At 35.9% G+C, this 15538-nt stretch overlaps 1 protein-coding gene across 1 annotated transcript in view; it reads left to right on the plus strand.

Moving 5' to 3' along the window:
- Positions 1–3106, plus strand: part of Fsn (F-box synaptic protein) — a 125236-nt gene extending 122130 nt beyond the window's left edge. The window contains exon 3 of the mRNA XM_067150919.2: positions 1755–3106. Coding sequence (XP_067007020.1) covers positions 1755–1849 — 95 coding nt within the window. The 3' untranslated portion in view covers positions 1850–3106. The remainder of the gene's footprint in view (positions 1–1754) is intronic.
- The last annotated feature ends 12432 nt before the right edge of the window (positions 3107–15538 follow it).

Genomic DNA, 15538 nt, shown 5'->3' on the forward strand with positions numbered 1-15538 from the left:
CTGTGAATTAATATATTGCTGAAAATCATCCTGAGAATATATCTGTGCCTAATCATATCCTCTGTGCATCTGTATATCTTACCTTTATACAATCAGTCAATTATTCAGTCACTGTTGATATGCATTTAGGGCTGACACCCAGGTGGCATATTCCCTAACAGTTCTTTAGCCAGTCCGTTCTTAAATGATTTCAAACAAGTTGGAAATTTATCAAACATCTCCCTTGGTGAATTATTCCAATCCCTAATTCCTCTCCCTACAAATGAATATTTGTCCCAATTTGTCCTTTTGAATTCCAACTTTAACTTCATTTTATGATCTTCCCTACACTTAAAAAACCCATACAAGCTTATTTGTTTTCTAATGTCATTCCGAGCAATCTCACCACTGACAGTCGAAACATTCTGCTTGGATTCACAATTAAGTATTTATTTTCCACCTAGTCGATACAATGATTGCTTAAGGCAATTTTTAATGGTCAAAAGTGGTACATGTTTCGTATATTATCAACATCTTCAGCCACATAACACTGTTTAGATGAAAAATATATAAAATTGACAAAGTAATGCTTTAGAGGAAGTGTCTAAAGCATTACTTTGTCAATTTTATATATTTTTCATCTAAACAGTGTTATGTGGCTGAAGATGTTGATAATATACGAAACATGTACCACTTTTGACCATTAAAAATTGCCTTAAGCAATCATTGTATCGACTAGGTGGAAAATAAATACTTAATTGTGAATCTATTGAAGTGCGATACGGACCATGAAGCTGGTTTTATGTAAACATTCTGCTTGGTCGAGCAGCTCGTCTCCTTACTTCCCAAGTCTTCCCAACCCGAAGTTTGCAGCTTTTTTTAACTATTATTTTGACGGAAATCACCTAGAACAAATTGTGCTGCTTTCTTTTGTATCTTTTTCTGTTTCTTATATGAAGTAATCCTGTTGAGAGAACCATACTCTAATTGAGGTCTTACCAGTGACTTATAAACCTTCTCTTTTACATCCTTACTACAACCCTCTCAATATCTCCATTACCATATGAAGAGATCTGTAACCCTTATTTACAATACCATTTATGTGATTACACCAATTAAGATCTTTCTTTGTATTAACACCTATCTCCTTACAGTGATTCCCATGAGTTACAATCACCCCATCAACACTAATTAAAACTGAGAGGACTTTTCCTCTTTGTGAAACTTACAACATATCTTTTTACAGTTGCTCACTGGACTGTAAGTTATTTCTTACTGAACACAAAAGTCCAATAATACTGCCTTGTGTAACCCCCCTCTTAATCATTACAGGATCAGATAATGTTTCACATACTCTAATTCTCTGAGTTCTGCTTTTGAGAAATTTAACCACCCATTCAGTTGCTTTTTTGTCAGTTCCAATAGCCCTCATTTTTTACAATAATGTTCCATGATCTACCTTGTCAAGGTCTTTTCCTCTTTGTGAAACTTACAACATGACTTTTCTTCCCGTTAAACATCATACCATTGCCTGCTTTCTATCTCCCAACTTTGTTGAGGTCAATAAGTAAACAAAAATGAGGGATTATCTTATAGTTGCTGGTGCTCCTATGAAATTCATGTCAGAATTTTATTTTGTATCATTATCATAGTTTTGTCTGTACCCTTGAAGTTTAGCCATAAACTAAGTGCAATTTAATGATTATTATAGTTGCTTAAAAATGGTTATCAGAGAAGATTTGAAAGGTTTGTAACTGTTATATCCTGTGTTACAGGTTTGCCTGACAAAAGACTGTACCCTTCAGTGTCAGCGGTATATGGCAATACGGAAGTTTCAATGGTCTACCTAGGACCTCCACTTGATGGGTAACATAAATGGAGCTTAGTTACCTGTCAATTGCTCTTCTCTCTTCAGGAAACAATGGAAGGACAATGAGTGTGGTGTGTTTAAGGATTATGGTTTGCCACAACCAGTGTTGAGCAAGATATTTATCCAGAAATTGATATGTTACCATGGTTGAGTTTCTTTTACACTACAGTGTGGGATTTTACAAAAATGATTTACTGCTTTTCTCTTATGAATATATGTGTGGTTGTATGAATTTATTATTAATTGTTTTACTTCCATTCTCTGTTACCAGGCTAAGAGCCACCATATACCACAATGTGTAGATGGTAGAAGTTTATGCAGGGTGTGAGTTAATGGATGGTGTTTCAGTGATAAGATATATAGCGTTATTTTATATGAAAAATAAATTGTATTAATGAATGCGACAAAGAGACAAAGCTGAAATTCCATTGGAATATCAACCACTATGTTGAAGATAATCATACTACTTGTCATTATTGAAAGATTAAATATGACGGAAGTAAATGGAAACAAATAATTTTGAAGTTTTTGATCAAAATAATTGAAAAAAAAAGGAAGAACCACCAAGTCAAGGTGAAGTTGCAGGTGAACTGACATGTACCATGTAGTACGCGAACCTTTTCTTGAGCCCTGAGCTCCATAGTGCTGGATGGGAACTAGGGCTCAAGAAAAGGTTCGCGTACTGTACAAGGTACAAAATCATCCTTAAATAATGTTGCAATGAAACCATGTTCTGTTAAAAAAAACTATGTGAAATATTTAGCAGTGCTGGTTACTTTTAGCTTATCAGTGTTAATAACTACACCAAGCAATTTCTTTGTTTGATTTCATGTTAAAAAATTTAATTAGGTAATTCTTTTTAAGTATGATTTCATATTAGGTGTTCATTTATTTTATATTAGTACTCATCCTTTGACTGAAGAAAATAGAACAAGAATGATTTTCATTGAAGGTCAATAAATGCTTCCACATTATCTGGAATTTGTGCTTATGCTCTTCAAAAAGTTGTAATTGACTAAAGATTTTGCAACATTGTCACTCTGACGTTTACTTAATCTGAGCTTTTATACAAGTGAAGTTAAGTTTTGTTGGGATTGAGGATAATGTTTATGATCTGTCTGTATATTACAGCTGTGAAAAATATGCATCACACAACTGTCATTGAAAATAACTCTTAACGGTCAGTCACATACGAGGGGGTACCCAAAAAAAAGTAGAATTATTTTTTAAAAACTATATATTTTCAAACTTTTTACAAAACAACCTTATCCCCTTCAAAATACTCTCCATTAAAACTAATACATTTGTCCCACTGGTGCTTCCACTGTTCGAAAAAATTTTTGTAGTCTTCTTTAGAAATGGCTGACAGCTCCTCCCTCATTTTTTCTTGACCTCTTCAATGTTGTCAAATCAGTGTCCATTCATGTCCCTTTTCATGCATGGAAATAAGAAAAAGTCGCACGGAGCCAGGTCAGGCATGGGGCAGCGGAACCATGCGATTTTTAGCCAAAATCTGTCTAACAGAGATGGCTGTGTGTGTGTGTGTGCAGGTGCGTTTTCGTGGTGGATGAATTGGTCTCCTGTCTACCACAAATTGGGTCTTTTTTGACGAACACTGTTGCACAGTCTTCTTAAAACGTCCCAATAAAAGGTTTGCACATTGTTCACTTAAACTTGCCATCAAACTGCGCTAGCAAAAACAATCACTGCAGATGAACAAAACAAACCAGTGTTGCGTGTTATAATAATTTTTTGTCCATACATTCATTTCAGAAATCACATTTCTTTCCCTGCTCTATGACATGACAGTACTCACATAGTGCACAAAAATGTATTTTCGGAGGTGTGTTGTTTTTTTTTTTTTTCATCTTATTACTTATAATTTTGTGTAATTATTGCAGTTATAAGATAAAATAATCATATCAGCATGCTCTTCTTTTTCTTTTCTCACTTTTCATCAATTACATAACATTAAAATAGTGTGTACTTATCTGTGTATTTGGTATTTATGGCAATTTCTGAACTTTGGCACACGAACAAATACACAAGATTACAAATATAGAAGATCATACATCAATTATCGTACAAGACTGGTGGTGGTTAATGTTTGAAGACGAAGTACAACTAGGCAACCATCCTCTATTAACAGTAATCAGAAGGAAAATGGAAGAGGTCTGAGAGTAAAGATATGGGAAAAAGAGAGGGAAGGGCTTCGCAAAGCCAATACCGTAGGGGTCATAAGAGAACAATGGTTGACGAAGGGAGGTCAGACAGGAAAGATGAAGGCGAGGAGCCTGATACAACGAAGTAGAAGCAATACCAGATTAGTTAGGGGATCTATGGTCACCAACCCATGCTCATATGATGAAAGCCCCTGGATTCCCTTTTAGTCACCTCTTACATCAGGCAAAGGAATACCATGGGTATATTCTACAGTCTCCACCCACAGGGGGTTCGTACAAGACTAAATGGTAGGTTATCGTGTCACATATCTTTCTGTTGAAACTTCAGTGTATGTTGTGTTTGAATCATCAGTCAATAGACTGGTTTGATGCAGCTTTCCATGCCACCGTATCCTGTGCTAACCTTTGCATTTCTACGTAACTGTTGCATCCTACATCTGCTGTAATCTGCTTGTCATATTCTTACCGCCTGCATTTCTTTCAAAAACCAACTGAACAAGTCCTGGGTGTCTTAGGGCATGTCCTATCATTCTAGCTCCTCTTCTCGTTAAAATTAGCCAAATCGATCTCCCCTCACCAATTTGATTCAGTATCTCTTAATTTGTGATCTTTTCATCTCACCTTCAGCATTCTTCTGTAACACCACATTTCAAAAGCTTCTATTCTCTTTCTTACTGAGCTAGTTATCGTCCATGTTTCACTTCCATACAATGCCATGCTCCAGATGAAAGTCTTCAGAAACATCTTTCTAATTCCTATAATATTGTTTGAGGTGAGCAAATGTATTTCCTTAAGAAAGCTCTTCCTTGCTTGTGCTAGTCTGCATTTTATGTCCTTCTGACTTCTGCCATCATTAGTTATTTTACTACCCAAGTAACAATATTCATCTACTTCCTTTAAGACTTCATTTCTTAATCTAATATTTCCTGCATCGCCTGCCTTCGTTCGACTGCATTCCATTACTTTTGTTTTGGGCTTACTTATTTTCCTCTTGTACTCCTTACCCAAGACTTCATCCATACCATTCAGCTACTTCTCGAGATCTTCTGCAGTCTCAGACAAAATAACAATATCACCGGCAAATCTCAAGGTTTTGAATTCCTCTCCTTGGATTGTGATTCCCTTTCCAAATTCCGATTTGATTTCCTCTACTGCCTGTTCTATGTAAACATTGAAAAGGAGGGGGGACAAACTGCAGCCTTGCCTCACTTCTTTCTGGATTGCTCCTTCTTTTTCAAAGTCCTCGATTCTTACCACTGCAGACTAATTTTTATACAGATTGTAGATAATTCTTCATTCTCGGTATCTGATCCCAGTCACCTTCAGAATCTCAAATAGCTTGGTCCAGTCAACATTATCAAATGCCTTTATCTTCAAATGCCATGTACGTGGGCTTGTCCTTCTTAATTCGATCCTAAGATAAGACGTAAAGTCAGGATTGCTTCATGTGTTCCTACATTTCTTCTGAAGCCAAATTGATCTTCTTCCAACTCAACTTCAACTTGTCTTTCCATTCTTCTGTAAATAATACATGTTGAAATTTTGCAGGTAAGAGATACTAAATTAATGGTGCGGTAATTTTCACACGTGTCAGCACTGGCTGTTTTGAGAATAGATATAACGACATTCTGCCGAAAATTGGATGGTACTTCTCCTGTCTCATACATCTTACACACTAAATGGAATAACCTCGCCATGCTGGTCTGGTTTCTCCTAAGGCAGTCAGTACTTCAGAGGGAATGTCATCAATTCCAGATGCCTTGTTCCTATTTAGGTCTCTCAAAGATCTGTCATACTCTGACCTCAAAATTGGGTCTCCCATTTCATCAGCATCAGCGGCCTCTTCTTGTTCCAGAACCAAATCATCTACATCGTTACCTTGATACAACTGTTGGATATGTTCCTGCCATCTTTCTGCTTTGTCTTCTTTCCTTAGTAGTGGCTTTCCATCAGAGCTCTTGATATTCATACACCTAGATTTCCTTTCTACAAAGGTTTCCTTGATTCTCCTTCAGCCATTCTTCCTTAGCTACCTTGCACTTTCTATCCAGTTCATTCTTTATTGGCCTGTATTCTTTTCTGCTCTCCTCATTTCTAGCATTATATTTTCGTTGTTCATCAATCAGGTTCTAGCATCTCCTGAGTTATCCATTGATTCTTAGCTGATGTTTTCTTCCTTCCTAACATTTCTTCAGCAGCCCCACTGACTTCAGTTTTCATGACTATCCACTCTTCCTCTTCCTGTATTCTTTCGATTTCCTCATCTTCCGCTGTACTAGTAGGCAATTAGACCTGCACTATTGTGGTGGGCATTGGTTTGGTGTCTATCTTGACGACAGTAATTCTTTTACTATGCCTGTTGTAGTAGCTTACCCGCTGCCCTATTTTCTTATTCATTATTAAACTAACTCTGCATTTCCCCTGTTAGATTTTGTGTTGATAATTCTGTAGTCGCCTGGCCAAAAATCCTCTTCTTCGTGCCGATGTACTTCACTTATACCAACTACATCTAAATTTAGTCTATCCATCTCCCTTTGCAGATTCCCTAACCTTCCACAACGATTCAAACTTCTAACATTCCACGCTCCGAATCACAGAATGTCAGAATCCATTTTCCTGATGATCGCCCCCTCTTGAGTAGTCCCTACGTGGACATCCAAATGGGGGACTAGTTTACCTCCGGAATATATTACCCGAGAGGAAGCCATCATCAGTACATCATTCATACTGAGAGAGAGAGAGCTGCATGTCCTTCGGAGTTAGTTACAGCTGTAGTTTCCCATTGCTTTCAGCCGTGTAGCAGTATCAACACAGCTAAGCCATGTTGAGTATTATTACAAGGCCATATCAGTAATGAAATGAAATGGCATATGGCTTTTAGTGCCGGGAGATCCCAGGACGGGTTCGGCTCGCCAGGTGCGGGTCCTTAGATTTGACTGCCATAGGCGACCTGCGCGTTGTGATGAGGATGAAATGATGATGAAGACAACACATACACCCAGCCTGTGCCAGGGAAATTAACCAATGATGGTTAAAATTCCCGACCCTGCCGGGAATCAAACCCGGAACCCCTATGACCAAAGGCCAGCACGCTAACCATTTAGCCATGGAGCTGGACACCATATCGGTCAATCATCTAGACTGCTGCCCTTGCAACTTCCGAAAGGCTGCTACCCCCCTTTCGATGAACCATTCATTAGTCTGGTCTCTCAACAGATACCCATACGATATGGTTGCACCTGCGATTCGGCTATCTGCTTCATTGGGACATGTAAGCCTCCTTACCGCGGCAAGGTCACATAGTTCGCAGGGGAGGAAACTTCAATATATTTAATAAAGGCAATTTTCATTATATGAATTACAGTGCCACCCCTTAGCTCAGAATTGTCTTTTTATTACAATACTTTTCAGTTCAAATATTATTTAAATGAGATATTTTATTATGAGGATCTATTCTTATGAATATATTAACTTCCGTTTGTTTGCATGATTCTCTTCTTTTGTATACCTTTTGGTTTTGTAATATACCATGTACTATGTGCTACAGTGATGAAAATTGTAAACTTAGGAACTGCTGGTATGAATGATTAACATGACTACCGGAGAAGTTTGTTTTTCTTCAGTCTATCAAAACGAATTTATGAATAAATAAAAAAGTACGGTAGATAAAATTAAAAGTAATTAATTAAGTTGTTTCTTTTTCAGGTATAATCTGCTATTATACGTTTTCTTTCTCAGTTATTTTATAATTGTTATTTATTCACAAATTGCCACGCTGAGTGGCTGAGACAGTTGAGGCACTAGCCTTCCGACCCCAGCTTGGCAGGTTCGATCCTGGCGCAGTCCGGTGGTATTTGAATGTATCTGTAGATTTACAGGCACGTAAAAGAACTCCTGTGGGACTATATTCCGGCACCTCAACATCTCTGAAAACATTAAAAGTATCAGTGGAACGTAAAAAACAATAACATTGTTACTATCCACAAATTAGTTTCGACAGACTAAAGAATCTATCAGTTATAAATTAACTGAGTCAAAGCTGAAAAGAAATGGATTTCACTGTAACAAAATACAGGAGAAGTGGATAATATTAAGACTTACATTAATCTCATACAGATGATATACATAATTAGAAGCAATTTTATCTACTTTGGTAGACACTAAGGAAATAAGTTACATGTAATTAATCTCATAATGGAACCGTATTGAGGATAATATATTAAAATTATAAAATTCTTTTATTAACAACCACCTACTCAATACAATATAATACACTCATTGAATTACAAAAAATAATCATGAGGTGTCTTAAAAAATGGCTTAAATAATGGAACATGTTTCATTGCGAACATCATCAGCCGTTAGTACAAAGACTAAGGTCAGGGCCCTGAACTTAAGTGATTAAAATTGTTAAAAGAATAACAATGTCGTAATAAAAAGTAGTATGATAATATTAGACTTAATTAGTAACAGTATGTACAGATCAACAGCGAGAATTTGTGGTGAAATACATTGAACGATGGCAGTCTGTGGAATTAAAAACAATCATGGGGTTATTAAAGTAAAAAAACAAAAATAGATATTGTAGACAATTAAAATATACGTCAATGTGTGAAGCGTGGATTAATTATTGACGTTGGAGTTCTTACAATTGTGCGAAAACAAAAGTTGAATTAGAGTTAATTGAACAGTACGAGTCAAATAGAACCAGTCAAAAGGTGCATGACGACGTAACCAAGGATGACATGACGTGATCACCGGTAATTGCAAATTCTGTAGGAAATAGAATCACAATGCCAGAAGGAAATACAAGTTGAACTAGTCCACATTCACGCACTAGCATAAAAATTAAAAACGTATACAATGTAGAACATCAATGATGAACTCATTAAGGAGTAACTGTGATCTTGAATAAAGGAGAGTTCAGGCAATCCGTAAATGAATGAAGCAGATTATGGCACAATTGGAGTTTGAAATCCTTGGGACTAGTGTGGTGTGTCCGCTAGTGTTAGTTGTGCCATAATCTGCTTCATTCATCTACGGATTGCCTGAACTCTCGTTTATTCAAGATCACAGTTACTCCTTAATGAGTTCATCATTGATGTTCTACATTGTATACGTTTTTAATTTTTATGCTAGTGCGTGAATGTGGACTAGTTCAACTTGTATTTCCTTCTGGCATTGTGATTCTATTTCCTACAGAATTTGCAATTACCGGTGATCACATCATGTCATCGTTGGTTACGTCGTCATGCGCCTTTTGACTGGTTCTGTTTGACTCGTATTGTTCAATTAACTCTAATTCAACTTTTGTTTTCGCACAATTGTAAGAACTCCAATGTCAATAATTAATCCACGCTTCACACATTGACGTATATTTTAATTGGCTACAATATCTATTTTTGTTTTTTTACTTTAATAACCCCACGATTGTTTTTAATTCCACAGACTGCCATCGTTCAATGTATTTCACCACAATTCTCGCTGTTGATCTGTACATACTGTTACTAATTAAGTCTAATGTTATTATACTACTTTTTATTACGATATTGTTATTCTTTTAACAATTTTAATCATTTAAGTTCAGGGCCCTGACCTTAGTCTTTGTACTAACGGCTGATGATGTTCGCAATGCCGAACGAAACATGTTCTGTTATTTAAGCCATTTTTTAAGATGCCTCATGATTATTTTATAATTCAATGAGTGTATTATATTGTATTGAGTAGGTGGTTGTTAATAAAAGAATTTTATAATTCTAATAATAACTAAGGAAATAAGTCGGAGACATTTACAAATAATTTTTTCAAGGCATCTACATTGATTTATTTTTTCATGTCTTTTATTATTGAAGCTTTGCTCCACCAAACCATCATCATCATCGTTCCCTTGTCCAGTTTTATCTTGAATTGTATTGTGGATCATTGATCTCCATCTCTGCCTGTCTTTCCACCATTCTTCATCAAAGACATCTTGAAAGTTTGCCACTCTCTTCCTTAGGTCTTGCTCAATTTGTTTTTTTCCATTGTTTTCTGAGTATACCCCTACTGTCGTGGAAAAAATTATAGACACCCAAGTTTATACGTTAAAAAACGTTTTATCCTTTGTCCCAAGCTACATCAAAATTTAGCATATTTTATTCTACATTTAATTAGGTGTTGTAGAAATTTTTATCATACCCGGTTAAAATGTTAACGCAAGTTGAACAAAAAAATTGTCGGTATTTTTTTCAATTTCCAATGGAGCGCTCACTTTGAAAATTCATAAATTTAAAAGTATTGATTTGATTGTTACCAAACTTTAATACATATTAAAGCAACTTATTGTTGATCTGTGCACCAAGCTTTTATTTCATCTGATATTTGTGGAAAAAGTTGTAAATTTTGTGAAACAACATTTTCTCATTACTGGCTGATCATAGCCATAAACAATTTGGCTTGTTATGAAGCTCATAAGAATGTCAGGCTGAAATTACAGCTGCTTTTTTCCTGCATGCAATTGTTGATTTTATATTGATTTATATTTAACTGAGTGGTTTTGAGAGATGATGATGATGATGATGATGATGATGATGATGATGATGATGATGCTTGTTGTTTAAAGGGGCCTAACTTCGAAGGTCAGCGGCCCTTTGAGAGAAGAAAGCAGCGTATCGGCCGAGCGGTGTTGCCCATTTGGCCTATTTGCCGTGCAAACTGAACTTTATCACTGCTCTGTATCAGCTTTGAGTCGTGTAGAATTACTTTGCAATGAATGCGTTGTGTTGTGGGGTGAGAAAGTGGAATAGATGAAGAAAAGCAGTATTTCCCCCTATCACGTGGAACTTTGAATACAAGACATTTCAAAAGTTGAATGCATCCCACCATTACTACTGATCCCTTGAAGCGAGAATACACTTTGAATAAGCCCTATCACCTTGCCCCAAGTGAAGATAAATTTCTGTGACCTGGCCAGTAATCGAACTCGGGACCCTTTTATCTGTAAATCGAACAATTAGAAAAAACACTGTTTTCGACCTTTGCCATATTGAATTACACGTGCATGACGAGATATGGCTGTGGTGCGAATGTTACTGCGCTCCGCGCACTCAGCTGACCGGAGTTGTTAGTGACAGCATAATCTGTACCCTCTTACTAAACTTCACATAGAAATGAGCAATTTGGAGAAACAATGACTTCTTCCCTACTTCTAAGGAAACTTAAGTTTCCAAGTAATTCTGCGAAGTACACTGATGCATTAATCATTAACGAAATGATGAAGTCCCTCTCATAAGTCGGAACATATGGAGAATTACAAGATATACTACATAATTCTATGATATATCGAGTGCTAGTCCAATACGGGTTTTAAACAACTGACAAAACAACAAACATCCACTTATCGTACAGCAAGGAATGCCCAGTATGTTCAACCCGGCAACTTTGCTAGGGATTCCAAGCCAAGTGCATTGTTCTCACTGGCCGGTAAGCTACTTTCTTCTCACACAACCACCCATTGAAATATAAGTCAATAAAAAATCAACAGTTGTGCAGGAAAAAAAAAAGTTCTAATTTTAGCCTGACATTCTCATGAGCTTCATAACAACCTGAATTGTTTACGGCTAAGATCACCCAGTAATGAAAAAAATGTTGTTTCACAAAATTTACAACAACTATTTTCACAAATATCAGATGAAATAAAAACTTGATATACAGATCAACAATAAGTTGCTTTAAGATCTATTAAAATTTGGTTATGATCAGATCAGTACTTTTAAAGTTATGAATTTCTAAAGTGAGCACTCCTTTGGAAATGGAAAAAATGCTGGCACTTTTTTCGTTCAACCTGCGTTAAAATTTTAACTGGGTACGATAATGATTTCTACTTCACTTAATTAAAACGTAGAATAAGCTAAATTTTGGTGTAGCTTGTTTCTGTGTCGGACAAAGGATAAACTTTTTATTAACATATAAACTCGGGTGTTTAAACAGTAGGTTTTTTCCTTCCAACCTCCAGTTAAAACATCAACTTCAGGAGTCACCTCGAATGACCTGCACCAGGCGTTTGCAGAGGCATATGCCATTTTTATTATTCTAACAAAACTAATAAATCAATTGTATTGACTTGCTGATTGTATTAGCTTCTTTAAATATATTGACTAGCTGATTAATTTAGTTTTTTATGCCATCTCTGAGATGAATTAGCACTGTCAAAGTTAGCATTGCTGCCAGTTCATTATGAAGATCTTTGCCAAATATACAAAAATCTACAAACTTCTATGATAATTAGTCTTCAAATTCATCATCATCATCATCATCATCGTTGAACCCTGCCAGCATGCTGGGCAGGGTGGTTGTAAATAGCGCTCTCCAATGGTATCCTTCCAGAAACGCTTTGTTGTTCACGACAAATTACCAACTCCATCCTCTACTTTCCACGTCTTCCCTCACTTGGTCTATCCATCTTTTTCTTGCTTTCCAACTGGTGTTCTGCATGGTGTTCTTCCTGATAAGTACATGATATTCTTGTGCTATTCATTCTTTTAACATGCCCAACAAGTTTAAGTCTAGATGACCTTAGTCTTTCCTCAATAGATTCAATTAATCCTAGGTTTGTTCAGGCATCTTCATTCTTTATATGATCAGGTGTCTTATGGAGGGCAGTACTAAGAAACTTCATCTCACAAGTTTGAAGCTTGCTTATGTTTGTTGATGTTAGTGTGCAAGTTTCCAAGGAATATGTAAGAATGGGAATAAGATATGGCTTGTATATACCAGTATATTTTTGTAGAAACCTTTCTGATGCGTAGTAAGTTTTGCACAAGACTAGAAATTGGACTGCTTGGTTACTCTGTTCAGTTCTTCTGGCTCTGCCCTTACATTACTGGCCATCATACTACCTAGATATCTGAATTGGTTTACTACTTCAACCTGTCTGTCGTGCAATTTAGGTTACGTTCAGAATTCTCCTTTTTAATTTTCATTGCCACAGTTTTAGTTGTGCTTACTTTCATTCCATACTCTTCGAATTTAGTTTTCCACAAATTAAGTGTGCTTTGTACTCCCTCCTCCGTATCGTCCCATATTGCAACATCATCCGCAAACAACAAAGTTTGTAGTTTCCATTTCCTATTCCCTTTAAGTCTTTCACAATGCTATGAATAGAAGATGTAAGAGGGCACTTCCTTGTTGTACCTTCTTGGTTGTGTCAAACGAGTATTAATCTCCAATAATGACATAACTTCTGCAATTGGTATACAACTATGGATACTTTTGATTTTGATATCTTTCACCATTTTGAACTAGTGGGCGATTTTACAGTGGTGTGCCCCACATTCGGGCAATTTTTGTCATGCATTAACTAAAACACCAGGTAAACGATTGGCCCTATCAGAAAATGAAGTGCAACATATGGCTTGAAATTTAATTTTCTTCAAGAATCGCTGTATGCATTTTATTCGTAATTCTTCAGTTACAACAATTATAATAGGAAATAATTTATTGTCCACCTCTTCAATACTATCCACCTTTTGGTGGTTACGGTTTCATACAATTATATCTCTCTCTGGGACATGTTTAGCTCACTTAATGAGAATCCTCAGCCTTAACTTAATCTTAAAATGATGACCTTGAACAATAGTAAACATATTAAAACGTCAATTGCCAGTATTAAAATTACCATAGTCTCTAAAACTAACTTACATTACATCTAGAAAAGGCAACACTAAACACTTCTTAAAACGTGGTAACGTGAGTGATTATAATTATCACATTGTCACTCCAAAGCCTTGTGTCTGAAACTTATAATAGATCTTATAGACAGTAGTAAGTTTTTTTAATCTCAAACAGCTCCAAGGTAAACTCCAATCTTACGGAAACAAAACTGAATAAAAAATTATATGACGTAGTGTATCTGAGATGTGTGTATTAATAGTGTGTCATCATGATGAAATGTGAATACACTAGAATTCATATTGCCTTAAGACACAACAGGCAGAACGCAGAATATGTGCAGAAGCCAAAAGTAGGACCCAGTTGAAGTTGCTGTCAAACTTATTTTCAATGTTGATGTTTTATAATGTTTTAATAATTAGGCAGTAAAATAACGATGAGAGCCTAAAAAAAGTTAATTATTGAATAGCTGGAAAACTAAGTTTTATTATTTTCCTTTTTCAGTTTCGTTTCTGTAAGATTGGAGTTTTCCTTGGAGCTGTTTGAGATTAAAAAAAAAAAAAATCTTACTACTGTCTATAAGATGAAGGTCTATTATTAGTTTCGGACACAATGCTTCGGATTGACAATGTGATAATTTTAATCACTCATGTTACCATGTTTTAAGAAGTGTTTAGTGTTGTCTTTTTTAGATGTAATGTAAGTTATAGAGACTATGGTAATTTTAATACTGACAGTTGATTTTTTAATTCGTTCACTATTGTTCAAGGTCATCATTTTAAGATGAAGTTAAGGCTGAGGATGCTCATTAAGTGATCGAAACATGTCCTGTAAAGAGATATAACTGTATGAAACTGTAACCACCAAAAGGTGGATAGTATTGAATAGGTGGACAATAAATAATTTCCTCTTATAATTGTTGTTAATAACAGTATTCAATACGGATTAGCCATGAGGATAATGACCTGTAATTCTAACAGTTTTCGAGAAAATGTAGCATTTTCCGGTTTTTGGCTGGTGGTCTGTGGCGAAATAACTAAAGTAACGGATAAATGGTTGGTCCTATGGAAATATAAAGCATGCCGTGTGGCCTTGAAATTACATTTTCACATGTATTTTCGTCATAACTAATTGTTTGTGAGAAAATTAAGCTCTCTTGTGTTTTTGACTGTGGCCACCTTCACTAATGAATAGGCTACTCATTTTGTGCATAAGTAGGAATCAGAAAAAGTCACATTTGTCATCATTTGTGTAATTTCATTGTTCATTTGTTAACAGCCCAGCTGAAGAATGAGTGCACCACTGTGAAGAAAGCTTTTGGAGGCTATTGTATTGCTGAGAGTGCTAAGTATGCTTATCCATATTTGCAAACTACTGTGAGCTGTGGTTTATTTGTTCAGCCACTTTAATCCTTGCTCATAAATCTGGTTTTTAATCATTAATGCTCATGGGCTTGATGTTCATGTCTGGCTGAACGAAAGAAAAGGAGTTGATCAATGAAAATTTAATGTTGTGCAAAACTTGCTAAATTTGTTGTTATCCTTTGAGAGTTAGGATAGGAAGAGAATAAGAAATCATAGGGAAAAGTGGAACAGATAAAATAGATTGTATAAAAGCGGAATACAGTATAGGGCTTGATTGAACATTATGACCTACTGTGTTTCATCAGTTATGATACTGCAGGGGAAAAAAGGAGGATGCTGTACAAAAATTTTAAGAGGTAGCAAGTGTAAGGTTATTATTACTCTCTGTCCAGAATGTGTTAATGAATAATGTTCATTCAGGTTTGGAAATTTAACCTGTTAGCTGGGCGTGACGAGTTAATTTGTCTACAAATAGTTGTTACCCAATCAGGTAA

Source organism: Anabrus simplex, chromosome 7 (genome assembly GCF_040414725.1).
Source record: "Anabrus simplex isolate iqAnaSimp1 chromosome 7, ASM4041472v1, whole genome shotgun sequence".
Lineage (NCBI taxonomy): Eukaryota > Metazoa > Arthropoda > Insecta > Orthoptera > Tettigoniidae > Anabrus > Anabrus simplex.